A 25,645-nucleotide genomic window follows, 5' to 3' on the forward strand; every position below is an offset into this window, starting at 1 on the left:
TAGAGAAAGTGCTGCTCTCTTCTGGCCACAAACAGTAACTGCAAGTGTTTAAAACAAAGCTGGAGAGGTTCTGTAGAAGGCGTTGTTTGTGTAGCACACACAGCTATAATACCATTTTAAACAGGATGTGTAGTTGAGTGAAAAAAGAAATGCTAAATTACAGAAAACTAAGTTACATATCTATCTATAGTAGATAAAAGGTCATGTCTGCCCATTCACAACATGTATTAGATTAAACACCATAAAATGGGATTTTACCACACAGTTCAAATGAAGGACACATACGGATCTACAAACCAGTTGGTTTGTGCCACCTTGTGTGACATGGCTTACCCACACTCTCACTAACACGTATAGTAAAATACTAATAAAGTACAACACTGTATACTGGAATCACTGAAAAAAAGACCAAAGACATTTCAAATGAATGTATTTTAACAGAACAGCAGCACTTAGAACAAACACAGACAAGAGGAGGATGTGATTCAGACCACAAACTTCATAAAAGTTTAGACAAAAAGTTATATTGTGGTTGAGAAAATTATGACAAAATGTAGAGTGATTAACATCCTAGCTGTGTTTCTTGAGTCATTGGTTAAGTAGCACAGAGTAAACTTTATTTTAATGACAACAGTCTACAGTGCTAAGTGTGAATAGACATAATATATATATACTAATTTTGATGTGATGAAGGCATACATTTTCATTTTGACAAACATTCTAGTCATGGTTTAGAAAGCTAAATACAGATATTGTTTAAACAAAGGTCAATTCACTTTATAAAGTTCTCGGATAAATGAAAAAAGCTTAATTTATTTGTTGTTCCTTAGAAAGCATTTACACTGAAATTCTGCAGCTTTTGGTAAAAGACAGTAGAAATGGCACATTGCAAAGTAAATGGTCTGTTCTGTCTCCGTATCACCTATTTAATATTTATTATAATATCCATGATCATTTGGACTCTCCACTGCCATGTACAGTAACTTTGTGAGGAGAAGTTCAGGGTGCTCGGCCAATGAAAGAGTCCTGCTCAGACAAAATAAAATAAAGGTTCTCTCTGTGATTACAGCCTTACTGTCAGATAAACATAAACCTAATGCACTAGGAAAAAGCACAGAGACAAATAACAAAGCAACAAAAAGAACACAATCATATGTAAAGTCAATAAAACCATGCCCTGTATTGGCATTAAACAGCATCGGCATCCAAACAACAATATTAAAGATAGACAAACAAACCGTGAAACACAAAGGGGTCCAGTGACGTCTGAGGCCTCGACTCTGGTAACGTGTGCGTTGATGACAGTCCCTCTTTAGCGATAAGTCATAAACATGCAGACAGATGGGCAGACTGCCCACTCTAAAGCATACAGCTGTCATTACAGTCAGCAGTGCTGCCAGCTGATCTCCTCTTCAGTTCCCTGCCCTCTGTCTGGTGCTGGGGGTGCTGGTGGTTCCCCTGTGACCGCTGCCTTGGCTCCTGCAGCTTGACACCATCCGACCCCTGACTCCTCTGAGGCTCCACCTGGAGGTAGGCATGAACGCGGTGTTGCTGCGCCACAGCGCCACTGAAGTCAATGACACGACACTCATACGTGCCCTGGTCTGACGGTTTGACACTGGAGAGACGGAGCTTGTGGGAGATGTTGCTGCCGGCCACTTTTACCACCTAAATGGGGACAAAAGATGATGTATTCTTACTTAAAGCCATTTGGTAAACATACAGTGAAACATGTTCCATATCATTCTAAACTCCCTATTTGTGGTTAAGAGTTAATGAAGCACCGATCCATATAATGGATAATATAAACATATCTTGCAAAAGCTTGGATTTCTTTAATATTCATGACAATAAAAACAATATCTGCTAGCTTTCTTTGATATTGTCTTTACTTTGTGCTTGTTGACAGATCAAACTCACACTAATTTTGGTGGCATCTTTGGAAGTTTCCTCCAGGGGTACAACCTGCACAGAAATATGGATGATGCATTAGCAACAGAAGACTGATCGAGGCTGCACATTTCTAAAAACATCTCATGCTAAAAATGACACATTTCATAAGCAAAACATGTTTGATGTTTTCGTCAGTATTTTCTGAACAAAGCTTTCTTGTAGTTACCATTTTCTCTGGTGGTTGTGCTTTATGCACATTTGTGTGCATGTGTACACATGCTTATATGTGCATGTTTAAATGTGTGTGTATGAGCACACACTCTACAGCCCCCAAGCACATAAGCCTCTGAGCAGGAGAGTGTGTATGAATGCATAGGCACAGGGGCATAGGTATGAATTATGCATGGAGCAGACTGAGATTTTGAAAATCTATTTCTTTCTCAGTGCCAATTATAGTGTCTAGAGGCACAACAGGGGAGCCTGAGTTCCCCCATGATGGGTGAGAGTCAACCTGTTCCCCCAGTGCTAATGCTAATCAGCAATTATCCCTTCGTTTCTGTGCCAGAGGGTTTCTGCCATGGCAAATATTGCATTTCCCTCCGCCTGATATATAGTGAGCTTTAGGTTCCGTCCAAGCAGCAGGTCTAAGTAAAAAGTAAAACTGAAAACGGACTTTGTAACTCTACTTAACAGATTAAAAAAAGAAAGGTTTAACCTTGAAAAACGGATATTGCTGAGTAAAATAAAAGCCCTCATGTATGAGAAAATAACTCTGTCATAGATTATGTTAAGGTAGGCTTCTTTCAAGCACTAACCGTAACGCACCTCAATGATAGGAAGTGAGTTCCATTTGGTTTTCTGTTGTCCTTTTTTTTTTACCACACAACCACACAATATGTTGTTTAGTAAGATAAAAACTGAAATGACAACACACAAAGAATGAGTTGGCTATTCACATATGACACATTTATGTTAGACAGCAACATAAGCACCATGTGCACTTAGTCATCTTACAGTAGCCTCCACTAATACAGTGGGTCACAACCTTTTTTTCTCAATTGAAACACGTGGTGTTAATGTTTTATAACTGAGTCAGGTCATTACTGGTTAGGCTAAATAGCCAACTAAAAATTAGATCACATCAGTTTTTTGCAATACTATTTGGCCATTTATTTTGCCCCTAACACAAATATGTGGATATATTGTTTAGAAATAAAATCAATTTCTATTTTTAAGTTGAGTTTAGTGGAGTTTTCCACGTACCCCCTGGCAACTGTACAAGTACCTGTTTTCCCTCACGTCTTACATTATTAGTGATCTGGGCAGGCTTCTCTTGCCAGTTTCTGTGGTCCTTGATGTACCACCACTGGATCTCCAGGGAGTAGGAAGGAGAGCCTGCCCCACGGAAGGAACAAGCCATCTCTACATCCTCACCGCTTTGCATTGTGATGTCGTGTGGCACCTCTGTAAAGAGAACTGCAAGAGAAAAAAAAGAACAAAGGTTTAGGAGCTTAAGACATCCCTAAAATGACAGAAAATGACACAAATCCTCCAGATTTCTATTTCTCAGGGAGCTCAGTGACAACATTTCACTGGCAACATTCTGCATCGCACTTCAACAAGAAAAAAACTGTGACACAGATACAAGGTGTTGGCAGCCAAGTTAATATAGCTATGAGAAATTCAGAGAGAAGGTATTGACTGCTGATTGTTAGATGAAAACGTTGCTTACGTTACTTGGTGGCCATTTTTGCATACGATCCCTCATGCATACTCAATAATCTTTTAAAAAAACTTTTCACTGTCTTAATCTTTCTCCAGATACTGTAGTAGCAAGCTCAAGTGTCAAGAACATTATAATCTTTGCTTCTATCTATGGTACAGCAGCCTGAGCTGAATATACTGATATATTAATTTGGAAGTGTCATAACACTTCAATCCCACGCGCATGCTGTAATACTGTACCACCTACACAGAGAACATCTTTTCCTCTGGTTTAGCTTCCAGTTATGGTCAATTATTCAACAGAACACTACATTTTCCATCACATATCATCTGACTCAGCATGCAGTATGTGTGGGGGGGGGGACACTTTGGAATCCTAGTCTATGAATGCTCAAGCAAAATGGAGACAGCAACTGAGATAAATGTACCTCTATGTACATGTACATCTGACTGATGTGTATGATTGATGACAAGTATGTATTCGAATACCTTCAGCTCCAACTAAAAAACAAAACAAAACATAAGTAACCTCCTAAAAGCTCCAACTAATTTACACTACATTTTATACAACAATAAAATTCTTAAAACTCATTATATGCACACATTGAAATAAAAAAAATAAAAAAAATCACCCATTATGTACTGACTCTGGATATTTGAAATGTGAGACAAACACATTTTAGTACCATAAGTGTGATAAGAGAATAATCTGTCTGTTCTATCTATAGGTAATATTCTACGTCTTAGAATAATCCTCTTTCAGAGAGACCTGGCAAAAGACACACAGACTGAGAATATTCAGACCAGGTTAGCAAAGAGAGAAGTCAGTCACTGTATTTATAATTGACATTGTCTTGGCTCTTGTGCAAAGCTTCAGCTTGGACAGGAAGATGTGAGGAGAAAGGCTAAGAATAGAGGAACGGTGGAGAGGGCTTTGGTGTCATTTGAGCGACTGGGCCTTCAGGAGTCATGTCCTTGATGCACCGCTGCTTGCAGCCAGGCAGTGGCCTCATTTGTCAGTAGGAGATGTACTTGAAGGATGGAGTCGTACGGGGGCCAAGAACGTTAGAGGAAGAGGAAAAGAAGGAAAGGAGAGAAAAGAAGGGCAAGGGCAAAAGTGAACCGAGGTGAGTGTGTCGAGAAGTATTACTATCCACACACACGGCTGTCTTCTGGTGTGGATTGGACAATGTGGGATGAGCCCACTTCCTCTCTTCACACACACAGCTTTAGCATAGGGTTAACAAGTCGAGGACCGAGAAAATTAAATAAAGCCACACACACACACACACACACACACACACACACACACACACACACACACACACACACACACACACACACACACACTCACACACACACAGTGCTAAGAAGCAAATGGGACAGAGCAGGACATAAAAGTGCACTGAACCTTGTACACAATAGCTACAGACAAGTATATACTTCATGTTTCCCCACTGTTGGCTCTGCTGAAAGCTGCAGCTATATTCACATCTATATTCACCAAAGTTAAAAAAACACATTTACTTTACACCCCTGCTAAGCTACTGAGTCAATCAATTAAAAGTCACAACAACATTAAAAAATACTTAGAACTATAGAACTAATAATAATATATATTATTTAAAGAGATAAACAAGCTGGATAAGGCTATATGACAAGACAATGCTACGTTTTGGTTTAAAAACAAATATCTCTTACTACGTTTACACCTCGCATTCACACTGTTCTGGCGTTTCTGAGCCCTCAACGGCCGCTCTACTGGAGCTAAAAACACTTGTGTGCACGGAGATCGCTTTCGGCTTAAAACTCTGCTTAAAATCCAAAACATAGCAATGTAAATTTAGCCTAAATTATACTGTAGGCCTAAAAAAAAAAAAAAATCTCAATATTTAGGATTTAAATCCTTGGATTGTTCCCTTATTATGTAAGATTTTAAATTGTTTTATGCATGCATGCATTTTGACATGGCAACCTGGTTTCTGAAGCTCATGTTAGGAGGCAGCTCTCAATACATCAATTTGATATGTTAATGAAATTAACATACAGAATTGTAAGAAAGATAACAAGATCCAAACAGACAAATAATTCTCTGTAAGAATTTTTATTTCAGTGCAGCTTTGTGTAAAGCAAAAGGAAAAAACATGAAATACTTCTGCACTGATGTCTTGTGATTCATTCCACTGCACAGTGGGACATATTTTCTGAGACAATTTCCTGTAGCACTAACTGTTCCTACCATGCCATTGTAGACTGTAATCTCAACTGGCATAATGATTCACTTTCATCTGATGATGCATGCCTTTCCTGATGGCAAGAAAATCTTTCAGGATAACAAAGCAACTCAATCTGAACTGAACACGTCCAAGAGATTCGGAAATAGCATCTGATGGAAAGCTCTGATGAATATTAGAAAGTTAAAGGATTCAGAGATTAAACTGTAATGTAACCTTTGAAAAAAGGAGCTCACAGTAGCAGTTATTTTACAAAACTGTAAGTTGCAATTCTTAGGCAGCCAATTATTTCTTTTTTCTTTTGTTTTTTTCGTACGGCTAAATCAATACTTGGTGACAGAAAAGATACATTCAATCAATTCATTGCCACAAATTAATTTTACTCTTTTGGACTAATAATGAAAATTGAAAAAAACAAAATTGTTAAGGGGCCAAGTTGAGGTAAAATGCTGATTTGATGCCTTTGTGTTTTGAAACATTTCTGAGAAAAGACATTTTCTTTATGGTTTCTTGCCGGTGATTCTTCTTTCTACAACAGTTAGGGATGCTAAGTTAGATATTTTTTTTCTGACCGATAGCCGACCCTTGTTAACCGATCATTAACCATTTACCGACAAGCAGGCAACAGTTCAGTTCAGTTCAAGAGTCCCAGTTCACCCTTCCAGGACGCTTGGGCATATGTACCAATCGCACAGCTACAACGTGCATTGTCGTGGGCACATGCAGCCACTTTCCTGGAAGCGCTTGCACCTTCCGTGCGACCAACACAAGTCTGCAGCTGTCCCAGCCCGTCTCCGCCGCATCATACTCTGTGTGTAGGATGGCCAATTGTGCGACATCGCAATTTTGACGCAACTTTTCCGCAAATTTTACCAATAACATGAAGTTTCCCGCGACTTCAACCAATCCCAGCGGCTGCTGTTTCAATCCTGTCGGCTCTCTGCAGTGGGCGGGGCTGCTTAGTTCCCCCTGCGACTGACGCGCGCACACACACACACACACAAACACACACACAATCGCACACGGTGGCTGCAGGAAAAACCGGAGATGAGACGTAAACGATGAGCTAAATTGAGGACAGCTACGCTCGTTATTGTAAGTGCAATGATAAGTTAAAGTCCAATAAGAAGCGTTACTTTATCAAATCGTATGAATGTGTCCCAGGCCAGGTTAGGAAATTAACTAACAATGTAAAGATCAACAAGCCACTGACACATGTTCAGATTTGATTCAGTCAATAAATTATTTTTTTGTCCACCAGCCATTTTCATATTGTACCAACATCTGCAGCATCCTGAGCCTTTTTAGTAAGGTTACATAGGAAATCTCAGCCCAGAGTAATTTTATTCTCCCCAAAACAAGTTTCCTTTTTTATTTTTAAAGAACTATAAACAAAAGACATCGCAACTTTTATTGCAACTTTTTACAAAAGCTCCTGTGAAATCAGGCATTTTGGGCCGCAACAATCTAAAAAAAAAGGCCGCGAAATCCTGGAGGGACTGGATTTTTATTAATCTGTCAAAATTCTTATTGTCGGTTAATGGTTAATGGTTAACCTCCCTAACAACAATATTAACTTTATGTTTGAAACAGCACTTTATAGGTATGTTTGAAGAGGTGCTGTAGAGTAAAAAAAAAAATTTCACTTCTATTCAGTTATATTCTTGTTATTTCTTCCATTTTTTCTTCCTCTACATCTTATCATTCAAGGCTAGCACTCCCAGAGGGGGAGGGGCACTACAGAGGGTGTGACAAAACTAATCACCATGTCTTGTAATGTGTTTTGAACATATGGTGCCAAAGATGAAGCCTGGAATAGAGAACTTCACTGTGCATAAAATGTATGAGCAAAACAACAGAGGATGGCATTTCAATCATCTGAGTATTCTTAGTATTCGCAGGGTGCTCAAAATACAGTATCAACAGCTAGCAGCAGAGTACAGACAGCAGCATCTGTCACTTTGAACCGGCTAGGTTCCCACAGACAAAAAGATCTTTGTGGGACACAGTAAACAACACAAAAACAAGTGAGCATCAAACAATCTTTTTTGACTAAAGTAATGCTAAAAGAATAGGCCTATCTTATTATTATTTGATTAGTTGACCAATAGAACATCAATGGATTATGCTTTCCTTATCAATTGTCCGTTCGCTGTCCCCCTCCATTAAACAGTGTTTGTAACATCATAGTTAGCAATCATAGCAACCACAAATAGGCAATGGCGGGCCTCTCGAGCTTTGGATTTCTCCACGTTGAAGCGGTGTGCATGGGTGTAGTAATAGTGATACTGATACTGTTTAATGAATTATATAAAAAAAACAAAAAACATTTGACTTCTTCTGTCTGCAATTAAATAAAGCACAATTGCAAAATTAATAAACTGCATTTGGTCAACCTAATATTCAAAATGAACATCTAGTTAGTTGGGTAAAATAATGGTTGGTGGTTCTAGCAATAAAGGATGGAAAACCAAAAACACAAGAGCAAACTTGTAAGAAATAGTTTGAAAAAAAATGTATATCTGCTCTAACATAACGTACCGTCTTACTGCCCAACCAATACTGGATTATTTTTTTTATATCAATGGGTCGAAAAAAAACTTGTCAGTGCTCTCTGGTGGACAAATTATGTTATGGTGTTATTGTTTCTAAATTGCCTCAAACCTAGTTTGACATTTCTGTACTGCAATTTCTTGTTAGTGGCAGACATATGCACTGATACAGATATATCTGCAATAGGCTAATATGGGGTCTAGCTCTACAACCTACTGTATAGTAACCTAACCCATCAATCACCTCCAGGGATGGTACAGTTTTCCCAAGAGGTTACAGGTTAGATAAAAAGAAAATGTCCTGTTCATGTTATTTCTTCTCTGCGTTAGAGCGGGTCCTGGATGCTACTATATCAGAGTGTAGGACAATCTTAGTGGCTCTGTCTTGCTCTGTTGGATTTGGTAAAATTCAGACTCAATCCTTCAGCACTATATCATTTGCATATGCTATTCAAAACCCCATTTACAATATTCTTGTTTTAAAATGAGCCAGAGACAGCCGTTTTTAAACCAACTAATGAAGCTAAAGTTAGCCTACTAAGCTACCTAGCTACAGCTGATAAAATCTGCTAATGACAATTGTCATTTCCTTCGGTCAGTGTATGTTTTGGTCATTCGATTTTCATTTCATTAACAGGTATTAAAAAACCCCAAAAAACAAATGGTTATTTGATTTTTGTTTTAAAATACAAAATTTGTATTTTTATAATTACCGACAAGCATTTTTGTTTCGTTTCGAATTTCGAGTGATTTTATTTTTGTTATAAGGAATAGAAAATGAAAATAAAAACATATTTTAAATTTCTCCCATCCCCTTTTGACAATGAAAAGAAAAAAAACAAAACGCCTTGTTGTTTCAAATTTTGTATTTTAAAACGATAATCAAATAACCATTAGTTTTTTGTTATTTAATACCTGTTAATGAAATGAAAATCGAATGACCAAAATATACACTGACCTCCTCCCAACAAAATCAAGCTGGCTAACAATGAGAAGCCTGCTTTTGTCTACCTGTGTTTGAATTCAAGATTCATTTCTTCAAAAATTACCAACAATTCTGAGTGGAAAATCTCCCACCGATCTTACTGTGTATGTGCTGTTTACATTTGTTACTAAGATTAACTAAGATTACAGTGCTTGTCTTTAAAAGCAATACATATCTGACTGTCACCATTTGTCTTTATTTTATACAACAATTGACTAATCAATACCAAATTTGATAGTGATTTCACACTATGTCATTTTTTTTCTCCTAAAAGCAACCATTGACACCTTTTCAAATGTAATAGACAATCATTTTCCACAACTTACAACTAAAGTAGAGTACAAAGGAGAACTGGTGAAGAATTAATGAAGCTTGCTGAGTCTCCACAGCCATTTCAAAGTCAAAGTCAAGGACAGAGCTGCATGTGGAGTCCAGAGCTACAGTCGGACAGGCTTATAGCTGCAAGGTAATTCCTGCACTTTCCCATGTCCCCAGCCAACCAATAAGACCCAATTCTGCAAAAGCAAGATTTTTCTCAATTTTCCACTTCTTCCTTTCTCTTGTTTAAATCCTTTCTTTGCTCTCGCTCTCTCTCTCCAGCTCAGTAACATCTCCCACAAATCTCCCCCTCATATTGTTGACACTACGTTTTTACTCCTCTCTCCCTTTCCTATTTGCCTTTTATTCTTACTTTCGACCTATTAAAGGTTCATCTATCACTTCAGCCTCTTCTGTACTTTCACCTTCCTTCCTTTAATTCAGTTCCCCTCTACACTTTCTCCTACTCTCTGTGGCTCTCTCGCTGAGTGGGCAATCTGTGTCTGTTGGCTCTCTGGTGTGTGGCATAAAGCGATGCTTCCAACTCTCAGAGTAGCTCACTACATCTCCTGGAGCCTTGCCCACTGGCTCTGGCAGGTGTTGAGCATCCTGGGAGACGTGTGTGTGTGTGTGTGTGTATGTGTTTCACTGTGTGTGGTGCCCTGTGGGTTGTAAAAAAAGAAAACTGAACCATAAATGAACCATAACGGTGCTGCTGTGTGATTCTGTTGCATGTTTTATGCAAGCCATAATGCATAGGGTGTCCTTATACAGTGTCCATGAAAGTAATGGATGTGAGGCAGAAAGGAGCCCGTTCAGTTATGGTTTTGCAACGTCTCTCTCTGACACACACACATGCACACGCACACGTACACGCACGCACACACACACACACACACACACACACACACACACACACACACACACACACACAAACCTCTCCCAACCAAAAAACCAAAGCACAGGATATCACAGCAATTCTAAGCAGATTAAAGGAATGAACTCCTTTACCAAATGGAGGACAGAAAAATAAAAATACATTTATGAGCGACTCCCCATATTATGTGCTGTAAGCATTAGAAAAAATACTGGACTTTTGCTAACTCCGCCTTCTACTTTCTTTCCTCATCACACAGCTGAAATGCAAATGTTTTTATTCTCTTTGAATCTATCATATAATAAACTTTGTCCACTGATTTGTTTCCAGTGAAGGGCAATGAGGCAAACAGCCTAATTAACAGAATAAAAGGCAGAGAGGGATTCAAATACATATTTGTGACATGTTACTCTATGCAATGCAAATATTACTCCACTTGTAGTATGCCACACTAAATATTGGTCAAAAAAAGGTTTTTCCAGGGTTGTGTATGTTGATAATGTGCACACATTTTTATTTTGACGTACATATTTTTTTGTCAAAAAAACAGCACATTTCCTGGTGTCATATAGCCATAGCCACTAGCAATATCATTAGATGTGACCATGAGCCAGAGAGTGCATGAATCCAAAAGAAAGGCAAATAGTTAAAATAGTCACGTGTAAAATCAGTCAGTGAACAGACAAAATGATATGTTCAAATGCTACAGGTTATTTTATTATTAGATGTGCCGTTACACAGCTGTCCGATATGTGTCTGACTTATCTTTACTACATGATGATTGTGGTAACCTGCAACGGTTGTTTATTGATCGCTTACTTAATTGACATAAAATTAGTTGCAAGGGTGGTGCTTCCGCTCACAGGCGCTAGGGGGAAGTGAGATGACCACCATTCAACCCGAAAAAAGTCATACAACCATTCCAATGATTCCGAAGCTGTTCAGTTAAGGTAAATTAAGCTAAAAAAACTGCATAGTTCCCCTTTAATCAAGAAAATAATAGTTAGATGAATGGCTAATGAAAATATTCATTAGTTGAGTAAACATATAAAATAAAAAAATCCTCAGTGGGTCAGGTGTTATAACAATAACATCAATGTAATAAAAACAGATAGGTGGGGGTGCCTGGGTAGCTCACCTGGTAGAGCACGCACCCATATAAAGAAGCTTAGTCCTCAACACAGCAGGTTCAACTCCGGCCTGCGGCTCTTTGCTGCATGTCATTTTCCCCCTCTCTCCCCTTTCAAGTCTAAGCTGTCCGGTCGGAAATAAAGGCCTAAAAATGCCCAGAATATAATCTTAAAAAAAGAAAAATAACAGATAGGTACATTGCACACAAATTAAAGCTCTGTTGTAAAAAGGCTTTATTGGTGACATTTTGACCAGGCTGGTAAAGGCAAAGGTCCACATGAAGGAAATGAGACAAGCAGTATAAATAGAAAACTCTGACATATCATAATCACCTTGTGGTCAAACAGTAAAGTAGTAAAGCATCTTAGAATATGATCCTCTATGCTGTATTACAGTCTACAATGACCATTTGGCCTGTCAGTGTGTGTGCTAGTGAATGGCGTTACAATATGCGCCCTTCAATTTCTCTCTTCACTAATGGATTTGTTTTACTTGTCTGTCAAAAAACTCCATCCATCCATCCATCTTCATCCGCTTATCCGGGGTCGGGTCGCGGGGGTAGCAGCTCCAGCAGGGGACCCCAAACTTCCCTTTCCCGGGCCACATTAACCAGCTCCGACTGGGGGATCCCGAGGCGTTCCCAGGCCAGGTTAGAGATATAATCCCTCCACCTAGTCCTGGGTCTCCCCCGAGGCCTCCTCCCAGCTGGACATGCCTGGAACACCTCCCTAGGGAGGCGCCCAGGGGGCATCCTTACCAGATGCCCGAACCACCTCAACTGGCTCCTTTCGACGCAAAGGAGCAGCGGCTCTACTCCGAGCTCCTCACGGATAACTGAGCTTCTCACCCATCTCTAAGGGAGACGCCAGCTACCCTCCTGAGGAAACCCATTTCGGCCGCTTGTACCCTGGATCTTGTTCTTTCGGTCATGACCCAGCCTTCATGACCATAGGTGAGGGTAGGAACAAAAACTGACCGGTAGATTGAGAGCTTTGCCTTCTGGCTCAGCTCTCTTTTCGTCACAACGGTGCGATAAATTGAATGTAATACCGCACCTGCTGTGCCGATTCTCCGACCAATCTCCCGCGCCATTGTCCCCTCACTCGCGAACAAGACCCCAAGGTACTTGAACTCCTTCACTTGGGGTAAGGACTCATTCCCTACCTGGAGAAGGCACTCCATCGGTTTCCTGCTGAGAACCATGGCCTCCGATTTAGAGGTGCTGATCCTCATCCCAGCCGCTTCACACTCGGCTGCGAACCGATCCAGTGAGTGCTGAAGGTCACAGGCCGATGATGCCATCAGGACCACATCATCTGCAAAAAGCAGCGATGAGATCCCCAGCCCACCGAACTGCAACCCCTCTCCACCCCGACTACGCCTCGATATCCTGTCCATAAATACTACAAACAGGATTGGTGACAAAGCGCAGCCCTAGCGGAGGCCAACTCTCACCTGAAACGAGTCCGACTTACTGCCGAGAACCCGGACACAGCTCTCGCTTTGGTCGTACAGAGATTGGATGGCCCTGAGAAGGGACCCCCTCACCCCGTACTCCCGCAGCACCTCCCACAGTATCTCCCGGGGCACCACAGTATCTCCCGGGGCACGCCTTCTCCAGATCCACAAAACACATGTAGACTGGTTGGGCATACTCCCAGGCTCCCTCCAGGATCCTTGCGAGAGTAAAGATCTGGTCCGTTGTTCCACGACCAGGGACGGAATCCGCATTGTTCCTCTTCAACCTGAGATTCGACTATCGACCGAACCCTCCTTTCCAGCACCTTGGAGTAGACTTTACCGGGGAGGCTGAGAAGTGTGATACCCCTGTAATTGGCACACACCCTCTGGTCCCCCTTTTTAAAAAGGGGAACCACCACCCCGGTCTGCCACTCCTTAGGCACCGTCCCAGACTTCCACGCAATGTTGAAGAGGCGTGTCAACCAAGACAACCCCTCCACACCCAGAGCTTTAAGCATTTCTGGACGGATCTCATCAATTCCTGGGGCATTGCCACTGTGGAGTTGTTTAACTACCTCAGCAACCTCCACCAGGGAAATTGATGCCAATCCCCCCTCATCCTCCAGCTCTGCCTCTACCATAGAGGGCGTATTAGTCGGATTTAGGAGTTCCTCAAAGTGCTCCTTCCACCGCCCTATTACCTCCTCAGTTGAGGTCAACAGCGTCCCATCCTTACTGTACACAGCTTGGATGGTTCCCGCTTCCCCCTCCTGAGGTGGCGAACGGTTTTTCCAGAAGTACCTTGGTGCCGACCGAAAGTCCTTCTCCATGTCTTCTCCGAACTTCTCCCACACACGCTGCTTTGCCTCTTTCACGGCAGAGGCTGCAGCCCTTCGAGCCCTTCGGTACCTTGCAACTGCCTCCGGAGTCGTCTGGGATAACATATCCCGGAAAGACTCCTTCTTCAGTCGGACGGCTTCCCTGACCACCGGTGTCCACCACGGTGTTCGTGGGTTACCGCCCCTTGAGGCACCCAAGACCCTAAGACCACAGCTCCTCACCGCAGCTTCAGCAATGGAAACTTTGAACATTGTCCACTCGGGTTCAATGCCCCCAGCCTCCACAGGGATGCACGAAAAGCTCCGCTGGAGGTGTGAGTTGAAAGTCTGTCGGACAGGGGCCTCCTCCAGACGTTCCCAATTTACCCGCACTACCCGTTTGGGCTTACCAGGTCTGTCCAGAGTCTTCCCCCACCCCCTGACCCAACTCACCACCAGATGGTGATCGGTTGACAGCTCCGCCCCTCTCTTCACCCGAGTGTCCAAAACATATGGCCTCAGATCAGATGAAACGATTATAAAATCGATCATTGACCTTTGGCCTAGGGTGCTCTGGTACCAAGTACACTTATGAGCATCCCTATGTTCGAACATGGTGTTCGATTATAGACAATCCATGACTAGCACAGAAGTCCAACAACAAACAACCACTCTGGTTTAGATCAGGGAGGCTGTTCCTCCCAATCACGCCTCTCCATGTGTCTCCATCATTACCCACGTGCGCGTTGAAGTCCCCCAGCAGAACTATGGAGTCACCGACTGGAGCCCCATGCAGGACTCCACTCAAGGCCTCCAAGAAGGCCGAATACTCTGAACTCTTGTTTGGTGCATATGCACAAACAACAGTCAGAGTTTTCCCCCCCACAACCCGCAGGCGTAGGGAGGCGACCCTCTCGTTCACCGGGTTAAACTCCAACGTAGCGGCGCTCAGCCGGGGGCTTGTGAGTATCCCCACACCCGCCCGGCGCCTCACACCCTGGGCAACTCCGGAGAAGAAAAGAGTCCAACCCCCTATCCAGGAGTATGGTTCCAGAACCAAGACTGTGCGTAGAGGTAAGCCCCACCAGATCTAACCGGTAGCGCTCCACCTCCCGCACAAGTTCCGGCTCCTTCCCCCCACAGAGAGGTGACATTCCACGTCCCCAGAGCCAGCCTCTGCTGCCCGGGTCTGGTCCGTCGAGGCCCCTGACCTTCACTGTCACCCATGTGGCAGCGCACCCGACCCCAGCGGTTCCTCCCACAGGTGGTGGGCCCATGGGATGGAGGGATGTCCGCCACGTAGCTTTTTCGGGCTGTGCCCGACCGGGCTCCGTGGCAAACCCGGCCACCAGACGCTCGCTGACGAGCCCTCCATCTGGGCCTGGCTCCAGACGGGGGCCCCGGGCTTCCTCCGGGCAGGGTCACTTCCTCCCTTCCTCGATTTTTCATAGGATTTTTGAACCATTCTTTGTCTGGCCCCTCACCTGAGACCACTTTGCCTTGGGAGACCCTACCAGGAGCACAAAGCTCCAGACAACACAGCCCTCAGGTTCATAGGGACACACAAACCTCTCCACCACGATAAGGTGATGGTTCCCGGAGAAGAAAAAACTCCATTACAGCTTTTTTTATGGAACTTTGATGATACGTTCTGTCATCGTTTTCTATTTGTTGCTTTTAAAAACGTTTCTCTACCTCACTACCTGAGCTGTCATTGTTGTAAGATGAACTCCTTTACTGTAAGATGTAGTGATTGGCATCCTCTAACACCAGGGGTCCGTTTCAGGAAGGAGGTTTAACAAACTCTGAGTCTAACCCTGAACTCTGAGTTGATTTACCCTGAGATGGGAAACTCAGAGTTTTCGGTTCCAGAACAGCTGAATTGAGTTGGTTCACTCAGAGTTAAGCGTGTGCACCACCACTATAAAAAGGCAGCATGAATGGAGCACTGCTACTACGATTCACCATGGTAACAACCACAAACAAACTGGTCGGCGGCTACTGCAAAAGAGAAAGAATTTGCATGGGAGAAAATTGCTGCAAGAGTAAATGTGTAAGTTCCAATATAGTGTATTAATATCATATATTATATATATTTAATCATAAGTATAATATTACTGGTGAAATTGTATAGAACCTATAATCTATTTCATTTAGGTGCAATCCTGCAGGCGAAAAAGTCCTAGGCCTTCTAATCCCATTCTGAGGCTGCAGCACCATCATTAACAGAATTATAATTCATAATCTTTTATTTCAAAGGGTTTACATCTAGAGATGGTCCGATACCATTTTTTGCTTCCCGATACCGATTCCGATACCTGAAATGGCGTATCGGCCGATACCGAGTACCGATCCGATACCAGTGTGTCATATATTTTATTATGTTTTAAGAACTGTATACTACTATCCCTGTATGGATGTGATATTATTTCTATCTTTGTTGTCGATACCGATACCAGCGTTTTAGGCAGTATTAAAGTAGGCCGATTTATTTACATCATTCACCTGCAATACTGTGGCTCTTAGTGGTCTGTGTCCAGGGAACAATACAAAAATGTTTAAAAAACGTTTCAGAGCGAGTCACAGACTAAAGTTATCGTTTATTCCAACTTCCGTCAAGCTGCTGAACTGCAATAAATACACAAGCACTTTTTGCACTTAGCACTTTAATTATTACAGTTAATTCTTAGGATGTTGTGTTGTCTGTGCTGTCATGTGTGTCCTTCTTTTGTGTCTTAGGACGCTTTGCTGATCTAATTTTTATGTTAATTTTATTGTATTGTATTGTATTTGTATTTTATTTTATGTTGATTTTAGAATGTTTTTTTCTGTTACATGTTGTTTAGGTTGTGAAGCAACAGATTGTAGCACTATGTCCAAGACATATTTCCCCTCAGGGACAATTAAGCGTATTTTATTCTATTCTGATCGTGTCCTGCGTGTCGCGTATATCAACCGTTTTTTTTAATAAAGCCTTCCCCAATGTTCTTTTCCTAAACCCAACTGTTTATTGTTTCCCTAAGCGTGTACAACGTCACCGTCATGTTTTTGTCGTTTTTTAGTGTTACTAAAGCCTTTCCCAATGTTCTTTCCCTTCTTTTTTACACGCGTGTGACGTTCTCGCGATAGCACGGCACGTGGCGATGCCACGTGGTGTGTATGTTTACATCCGCTGTATACAGCATAGACATACACGTGGATAGCTCAAAATGCGTACAGATAACACGCCATTTGGCTTTAGGAAAGTGGCGTGTATGTTTACGCAAAGTCATGATGCCATGTTGCTTTCTGAAACAGAAAACCCAGAGTTTCCCTCGTCTCAGGGTTAACAAACTCAGAGTTTTCACTAAACCTGCTTTCTGAAACTGATCCCTGAGGCCTGTACTACGAATCAAGATCAACATGTCATCCGTGCTTTTGTCTTAACATCTATAGGCTGAATAAAGGTGTTTTTACCATAAATTGGTGCATTAAAGTGTATCGTGGAATGCAGGAAATGAAGTCGTTAATGCTTAAAACTTTCCTGGGGGAGGACACCCAGGCCCCCCCACTATGATATGCCCCCTTCCTCCCCCAAAGGCAGATTCTGGCCAATATACAGTAGGCTACAGTACACCCACTATAATAGTAGGCTATACATTAGACTACACTGGTCACTTCCCCATCAAGGATCCACAAGATCTGACCATAATTACACTTTTGCTTTCTATGAACTGTCGTTGCTTTAGCCTTTTATTTCAGTTGAAACCCTGGCAGTGGTAAGCGATCGTGAGAGAAAATAAAAACATATCAAAACATAATTCTAACCGATGTGCGTACTGGCAACACACGGCTGAAGAAGCCGACAAATAGCCTATATGTAATTCCCTCTGCTTAAATATCTAAATCTTTCATAAAGATACCCATCAGTGAATGTTAACGTTGTTGTCCGTCTCTAAATCTTTTAACTTTTATAAGCACACACCTCTCTCTCTCTCTCTCTCTCTCTCTCTCTCCCCCCCCCTCTCTCTCTCTCTCTCTCTGTGCACCGAGCTCCACCTGATCTTCTAAGAACGGTGACGCCGTTATCAATCGAGTATTGATTGGTCAGTAGGCGGTGCTTTAACTCTAATTTCCAACTTAACCTGCTCCTGACAAGGTTAGGTGTTCAGCATGAGTTACCACGGTGACGGACGCCAAATCTTGCTTCGTAGTACAGGCCTCTGGAAACATTACATTTGGGAGGGAGGGGACATACAATCCAGGTGAGGAGCAATTTTAACCAAAATGATAAGCATTAATTATACAAAAAATGACTCCATATTGGTGCATACTAATTGCAAAAAAAAAAACAACTGAGGGAACATCCCAAATGTGTGGATGTGGCAGTTCAGAGACTAACAAGGATTGTAAAGTCTGCAGAGAGCTGTCATGAATAATGAAAAAAATACAAGGCGACTGAGTCACTGTCACCTAAATGAAATTTTTCCTCAATCTAAAGAATTGAGTCCATATGACAGTGTACACTTAACTTGTGTTTCGTAACTTCTCATTGAAACTTGCTTATACAATATTTACCATATAATAAAGTCAAAATAAAGTCAAGATTCCTCAGCAGCCAACTAGATAATATCCTTTCAAGTCTGTACCATACCAAGATTGTGAATCTTATGGTAACTCATTTTTAAATTTCAAAAGTTCTTTATTTTATAGCTTTATACAGTGTTCTCCGTGTCCACCTCACCCTCACATCAAATCACCACACCTGTTCTCACTGGAACATGTACTGCAGGACTGATCTGGGGAAGTGGGAAGTGTAGAGTAGACAAGGAAAGCCAGGTAACCACAGAGCTGATGAGGAAAGTGGGAACAGGTGTGTAGATGGGCAGGGCAGTCAGGTGATGGGGAAAGAAGGGAAAGTCAAAGTAGTAGTAGTACTACTGTAATATTTAGTATGTCCAAAAACAAATGCAATACACCCAAAAGTACCAGGATGTATGTATCTTGTATTGTCTGGCAAAAGGGGCGGGTGAATGAGTGACATAAAAGCATATATGACTGTTCAGACTGAGGTTGCATTGCAAAACATCTGACCTGTATCTGATTTAGGACCACATATTTATGAAAGTGGCCCAAATTAGAATTGAAAAGATCAGCGGTTCAACCTCGGTGGAAAGCTAACGCTAGCCGGCCACCTGTTCATCAATCCTGCTTGCAAGTGTTCGCTCATTAGACAACAAACTGGACTACATCCAACTTTAACGAAACTCCCAACGCGAGTTCATAGACTGCTGTGTTTTTGTTTTTGTAAAAACATGGTTGAACAACAGTGTACCGGACTATCCAGCTACCATGCCTGCTAGCCCTGCTGTGTCGCCGGATAAAACTCGTGGAGATAGGGTGTGTTAACACGGACTGGTGCAGGAATGGGTTACTTGTATCCAGCTAACTGCTAACTGCTGGTGTAGTTTGTGACTGTTAAATGCTGACCATTCTACATTCCACGCAAATTTACAGCTGTGTTTATACTCTGTGTTTACAGCCCACCAAGAGCTAATGCTAGTATGCGTAAGCTTTACGGAGCCTATAATGTGTGTGCACTAAATGTGGCGTGTTTCGTAGTCGTTTTTATATAATGTCGTTTTGATATATTTTAAATGTGTAACACCACTTGAGCCACGGCGAAACGTTGTTTCGTGTATATGGCTTTTCTCGGGCCTAGAAGCCACCAATTTCTAAAACATTTTCACATTTCTACTACATAAGTGACCCAATTTAAAGATATATTCATCTTTCCAACAGTGAAATATCCCTTTAACACCACCAAATCACGCTGTTCCAAAACTAATGCTTCACCATCCTGCCTCTCATCCTTCCTACTCCTCATCGATCTGACTGAGTTGTCAAATTGCCTTTCAGTTTGCTATGCAGGCGCCCTCTTCAACCTGCCTGTGAAACATGATTTGTTGACAAACGATGAGTGCTGTGCCAATGTCAGGCTGTCTGCTCTGACATCCAACTGTTTCCTGACTTTAATCACAGGGGCGTCACTAGTAATCAATCCCATAACCTTGGTAGAATGCTAAATCAACACAACGGCTGACGCCAATGGTACATTTTCACAGATCCAAACTGGCAGAGAAAAGTGTGATACATGTACAGTACTTGTGATGTTAATATTGACTTCCAGGGAAATCTTTAGCACCCTGGGTTGCCTCATTGTTAATACTATATAACTGGCACAGAAAGAGTTTTCTTGGCTTGGCCTTTTCTAAGTATAGATTTTCCTAAAGGCAGTACTGTCAAAACCGCCTCATAGTAGAAGCAGAGGGCCCTTGTTTCAAGATGCAAGTACAGTACATTAATTTTTAAAATGGTCCTCCTTGGCATTTCTTGGCAACAATATTGCTCAGAGAGCAATGATAGAAGTGAGGCCACGAGAACACAGAGGCGGCTGCTTGCTATTCACCAAAGACTAATTAAAAATGAAAAGGGATGAAAATAATGAAAGAAAGCAATGCAGTAAAGGACATAAATATATAACAAATGCATGTACACTGCTCCAGCCCAAAAGATACCACTCTTAAATATTTTCTCACTTCAGGTCCATAGCAAAATGAGAGGGATAAATCCAGCCTGAGTGCCAGTGTGAGGTCAATCCATCGATCCTCTCTCTCTCTCTCTCTCTCTCTCTCTCTCTCTCTCTCCATGTCCCTCCCTGCTTTGGAAGGAGCTTGAGCTGTTTGAGGATGACTAAATTAGAAGGCTTATTAGCATGGACGAGAAGCAAGTGTGACACCCGTATCTTTGCTGGTCCATGTGTGTGTGCTTGTGTGTGAGAGCCAGAGAGAGAAGCTTGCAGAGTAAGCCTGTCACCAACCCTGCAAGCTTCTGTTTTTCTTTGTGAAACCATTGAACGATAAGGCTTATGTTATTCTTTATTTTTTTCCTTATTGTCAACATGTCACATGAAAAGACCAAAACCAACTATGTGTTGGTCCGTCTCTCAACACTTTCAAGTCCAATCATCCCTACTGAAGACGTAAATCTTAACTAACATATCATACATATATACAGTAGTTCCATTCCAAAAGAAAAGGAAAAATAGCTGTAGTTTTTAGCAAACATTACACAAACAGGAGTTAATTGTGCATTCTTGGCGGACTACTTTAAGCACATTAAGGATGTTTTTACACCTGCCTGGTTTAGTTCGAGTGACTCAAACCCTGGAACGTTTACCACTATGGTGCGGTTCGTTTGGGTAGTTGAGGACACAGAAATCGCACTCGGGTGCAGACCAAAAGAACCGGTCCGAGACCAACTTAAGGAGGTGGTCTCTGTCAGGTTACAAACGAATGCTGGTACGCTTCCGTACAGTTCGTTCGTAAGGAACGTGATCCGACCTCGATCCGACCCAACAATGTGTACACCGCAAGTTTGAATTTAACAGCACCTGTAGTCAAGTGTGCTTGGCAATCTGTGATGCAGCAGAGCATGCAACTGTAGCAGCTTGCAATATTCTGTAATATACTGTGGTCAAGCTCTAACCAGTCGTTGCTAAAGTTGGAGACCGACACAGAGTGACAGAGAGCAGAGCGACAGAGAGCAGAGCGAAGTCTCGGTGAGCAGAGCAGACGTAGTAACGTTGCTTCCAGATTTACTTCCTTGATCCCGCCCCAGACACATCTGACCAATAAGCAGAGTGAACGTTCTTGCATGGTTTGTAGTGATGCATTTTAGTTTGCTTGGATTTTTCTCTGTGTGAAACGAAACCGAACCAAGGGGAAAACGCTCCAAATTTACACTCATCAACTGATTTGGTCCAGAGCAAACAGACTCTAGGTGTGAAAACACCCTTAGTATGCTAGCTTAATACTGTACACCACCAGAATGGTGTATGTCGGAATGACCTAAAATAAACTACAATGTGTGTTGTCATGGTAATGAAATGCTGTATTGCGTAGAATTAGATATAGGATTTGGCTGGTAAAGTTGACACTTTTTATTCAAAATGTGTACTGTTTAAACCTGGTAAAGAAATTAAACGATGAAATGCCTGTATCACCATGCATGAAATCAGGGAATGTGAGAGTGTGGGTCATACCTTACAGTCAGGTAAAAGTAGTGTACAGTACAAATAAGTCAAAGGAATTTTGAATGAAGCCCTGGTAGCTGGAAGAATTATAGAAAATCCTTCTCTAGGTTAAGTGCAAACATTTTTCACCTGAAAAGTTGCCACCTTACAGGGACAGCAAGTAAAATCAGGGTCATTAACTCAATGCTTCCATTTGAGTCACATCCGTAGGGCACTGAAGACTAGAAATGATTCATTGAGAAGAAATCAGCCACAGTAAAAACCAAGACATAAAAATCCAGCTAAACATCATAACTTCCACCAAGGTGAATGTAAATAGTCCGTGAACAAAATCCCTGTGGGAAGAGGTATTTCACTAACTTGATGAATGGCTTTAATAATGAGGGGAGCCCCGAGTGGATGAAACAGCAAGAAGCTCCTGTAATGAAGAGATATGCTGCAGATATTTATCTTGATCTTAATCCTGCATGCAGATAACCAACCAACTAGAGGAAGAAGTTATGTTCAGTTAGTGAATATGGGAAAAACCTTCAGGGACAGCACTTTTGTTTGGTTTAGAGGCTATAGTTTCACCCATTACCAATACAAACATATTTTTTAGAAGTCAAAATAAGTCACTTTTATTAAGTTATTGTATTTTTATGAATTCACCACTAAGTGAGTCAAAGATGAGTCAAATGTTATACCTGCAGTTGTGAATAGCGCTATGACCCTGACTTACAAGTGCACAAGTGACAACTAATAACCTAATGTAAAAAAAACCTGATAACACTGATAAACAAAAATAAGCAGCCTGGGAATTTGCCAGAAAGTCAATAATACTGTATTTGGTTCAGAATCAGTGGCAGTGCAAATAGACAGGAGTCTCATTGGGGAAATAATCGCTTGCTGCAAGACCTTCAGCCTCCATTCAAGGTGGAAGGTAAAATAATGAAATAAGAATGGAGCCGGTAATCAAGCAAGCAGCTGTCTGCCCCGTTGCCGCCGGTACTCCAGAGTGAATTTTCTATAGCCCTTGGGACACAAGACTCAGAGGCTATTTCTGCGTTTCCTCTCAGTGTGTGGCAACACAAAGTAGCATGTGTTGTTGACAACACATATTGGGGCTCTGAGCTGTTTTTGAGAATGCACCCTGTACTCCAGCTGTACTCTACGGGAAAGAAAGACAACATTATGTTATGTTTGAGTGCCCCGGAGAACCTTTAAGTGATGGTGTATATGTTTTCACAAAACGCGACAGTTGAGTGCAGCGGTGACCAAGCTGCTTAGCGCACTGTGCTAGGCATGATGTGTTGAATGAAGTTGAATTAAAATGGAAGCAGTTTCACATTGGTGGAAGTAATGGAATGGAGTGTTAACATATTTTAAGTGAGTCTAAGTGAGCTCATACAACCAGGACCTCATTGCAAATGGCCTGTACACTATATTCAATTGTGTAAGAGTAATTTACTATAATTGCACATTTCACTGAGCATAGCTGACCATCTCAGCCAGAGGTGAGAAGGGTCCACACAAAACAGGCTCTCTGCTAACTTCTCACTGGTGGTTCAGAACAAATGTAAGTAGCTGATCCTGCTGTTATTAGCTAGTATGTAATGGCTGCTGGGATGGGTTGCAATATTTGTAATGAACAAATGCCTCCAAAAGCGAAAAGAAAGCTAATTTTCTCCCCTAAATATTCAGTGTTAAACCAATTCCAAAACACATTGGATCATCACTGAATTTCTTCTGCTTCATTGTTTATAGTCTGTATTACTAAAATCACAAATTCTGAAAATGCAGTGAAACAGACAAATATTATTTTAACTGTGTGTCATGACAAGCGTAACTACTTCACACCAGGTATTACTGCATCACCGGAGGAAAGCAGCTGTATGTCAAGTTGCGACATGCTAAAATCGACTCCTACCTCCGGTTACCTCTCGCGGTAAGCATTGTTTCAACCATCCTTTCACTCTCCTGCTCTCTCCTACCGAGCCTCTGTGAGCAGCACCCTCCGCTGTAACAGCATGATTGTACAATCTATTGCCCCCCCCCTTCCCTCACACAGTCAGAGCTCCATTAATTTGAAAACCAATGCACTGCTGGGGCTGGCCATCCTCATTAAGAGGACACCAAGCAGAGAACTGGCAGAGAATCCCTGACACTTTGGAAGCCTAATGAATTGGTACACGCCCCCTCACTGTGAAAGTGGTATGGTCACTCTTAGCTACCTCCTTTGTATTCACTGGTGAGACTCGACCCTAAGGAGCATATGGCAGGTGAGTCACACTGTGACACAAGTGGCCCACACATGTTGGTGAAGGCCCTGGTTCACATAACCTGGTCGTTTGACTTCACACAGAACATGTCATTTTGCGTTGCAGGTGATTCAATCTACACTACAGCTGAAGCCAGATGCACTTATCTGAAACAAATGAGTCAGGGCTGAATCTAACAAGCACTTTCCAGAACAGTGCATCCAGCCCCTCTGCCTGAGCAATTTATCAAAGAGCCCGATTGAAAAGAAAAGAAAAATCTCCTGAGGATAACTAAACTTAAAAAAATGCTCTTTTCTGGAGCTGCATCTACTGTTGTTCAAAACTGAAAATAGAAGGATTTATTTTGTTTTCTGGATCAAGTTTTAAAAACCTGAACAGTTGTTTTTCCAGAGGAGTTTTCATTCTTGTTAAGAGTCCACATCCTAAGGCATTTTCTTATGGCCAGTCTGAGACATGGAGTGGGAAAGAGAACACAACGTTTATAGCCAATTTTAATTAACTCCCTTCAGGAGAAATGTGACTAATTGATTTTCTAGGCCGTCCAAGACAGTCAATCCATTTGAAACTGTGCGTACCACATTCATTTATTGCGGTCAAGCTAAAGCTAACTTGCTAAGCAGCGAGGGCTCAAGGAACAACTGTTGAGACACTGTGATGAAGTGGTTATCACACAATTTAATTAGACAACAGTAAATCTATGTTTGGAGCTGCTGGAAAAAGGTAAGATTGCAGGTAAAAAATGCCAGTTATGTTTAAAAGAGCCTGAGATACTGAGATAAGTAACAGAAAAGGTATTCTACACTGGCTGAAAATTAAAGCATTTATGGAGCAGTAATTAAGTTGTTTTTGCAGCTATCTGAACACTATGCCTTACCAAAGCAAAACATATTTTCGAGGATACCATCACCTACAGCATAACTGCACCTACAGAATAACTGTGGACTCAGTCACTATGAGGTGAAAATATATACTCAAAAAGAGATTTGGAGCAACATTTACACTGTGTAAGTGGTTATAAGAAAGTCTAAGGCTATGCTGAGACTGCAGGCCTTAACGCGCAATTCCAGTGTATTGCCAGATCCAATTTGTTTGACTGACTGTTCACATTTTTTTTTCATGTGGCCCGCAGACTCAGGTATGAACTGGTCACGGAAAGTGACCCGCATGCGCAAACAAGTAATATAAAGCACAATGTTTAAATGCTTATCAAAATAAACCCCTGGATGTATTAAGAGAACCAAGGAGATACAATCATTATGTCGTGCTACTAGCTACTGCTAGCTACCAGCCAATTTTGGCAGTTTGGAAACAGAGAC

General features: G+C 41.8%; 1 protein-coding gene across 1 annotated transcript in view; it reads right to left on the bottom strand.

Annotated features, from left to right (window-relative positions):
- Positions 1 to 1,359: 1,359 nt before the first annotated feature.
- vstm2lb (V-set and transmembrane domain containing 2 like b) overlaps positions 1,360 to 25,645 on the bottom strand; it is a 30,386-nt gene continuing 6,100 nt past the window's right edge. Inside the window, exons 2-4 of the mRNA XM_078248090.1 lie at positions 3,200 to 3,369; positions 1,921 to 1,965; positions 1,360 to 1,668 (exon numbers count right to left, since the gene is read on the bottom strand). Coding sequence (XP_078104216.1) covers positions 1,360 to 1,668; positions 1,921 to 1,965; positions 3,200 to 3,369 — 524 coding nt within the window. The remainder of the gene's footprint in view (positions 1,669 to 1,920; positions 1,966 to 3,199; positions 3,370 to 25,645) is intronic.

This window comes from Sander vitreus, chromosome 4 (genome assembly GCF_031162955.1).
Source record: "Sander vitreus isolate 19-12246 chromosome 4, sanVit1, whole genome shotgun sequence".
In the NCBI taxonomy this organism is placed as follows: Eukaryota; Metazoa; Chordata; class Actinopteri; order Perciformes; family Percidae; genus Sander; species Sander vitreus.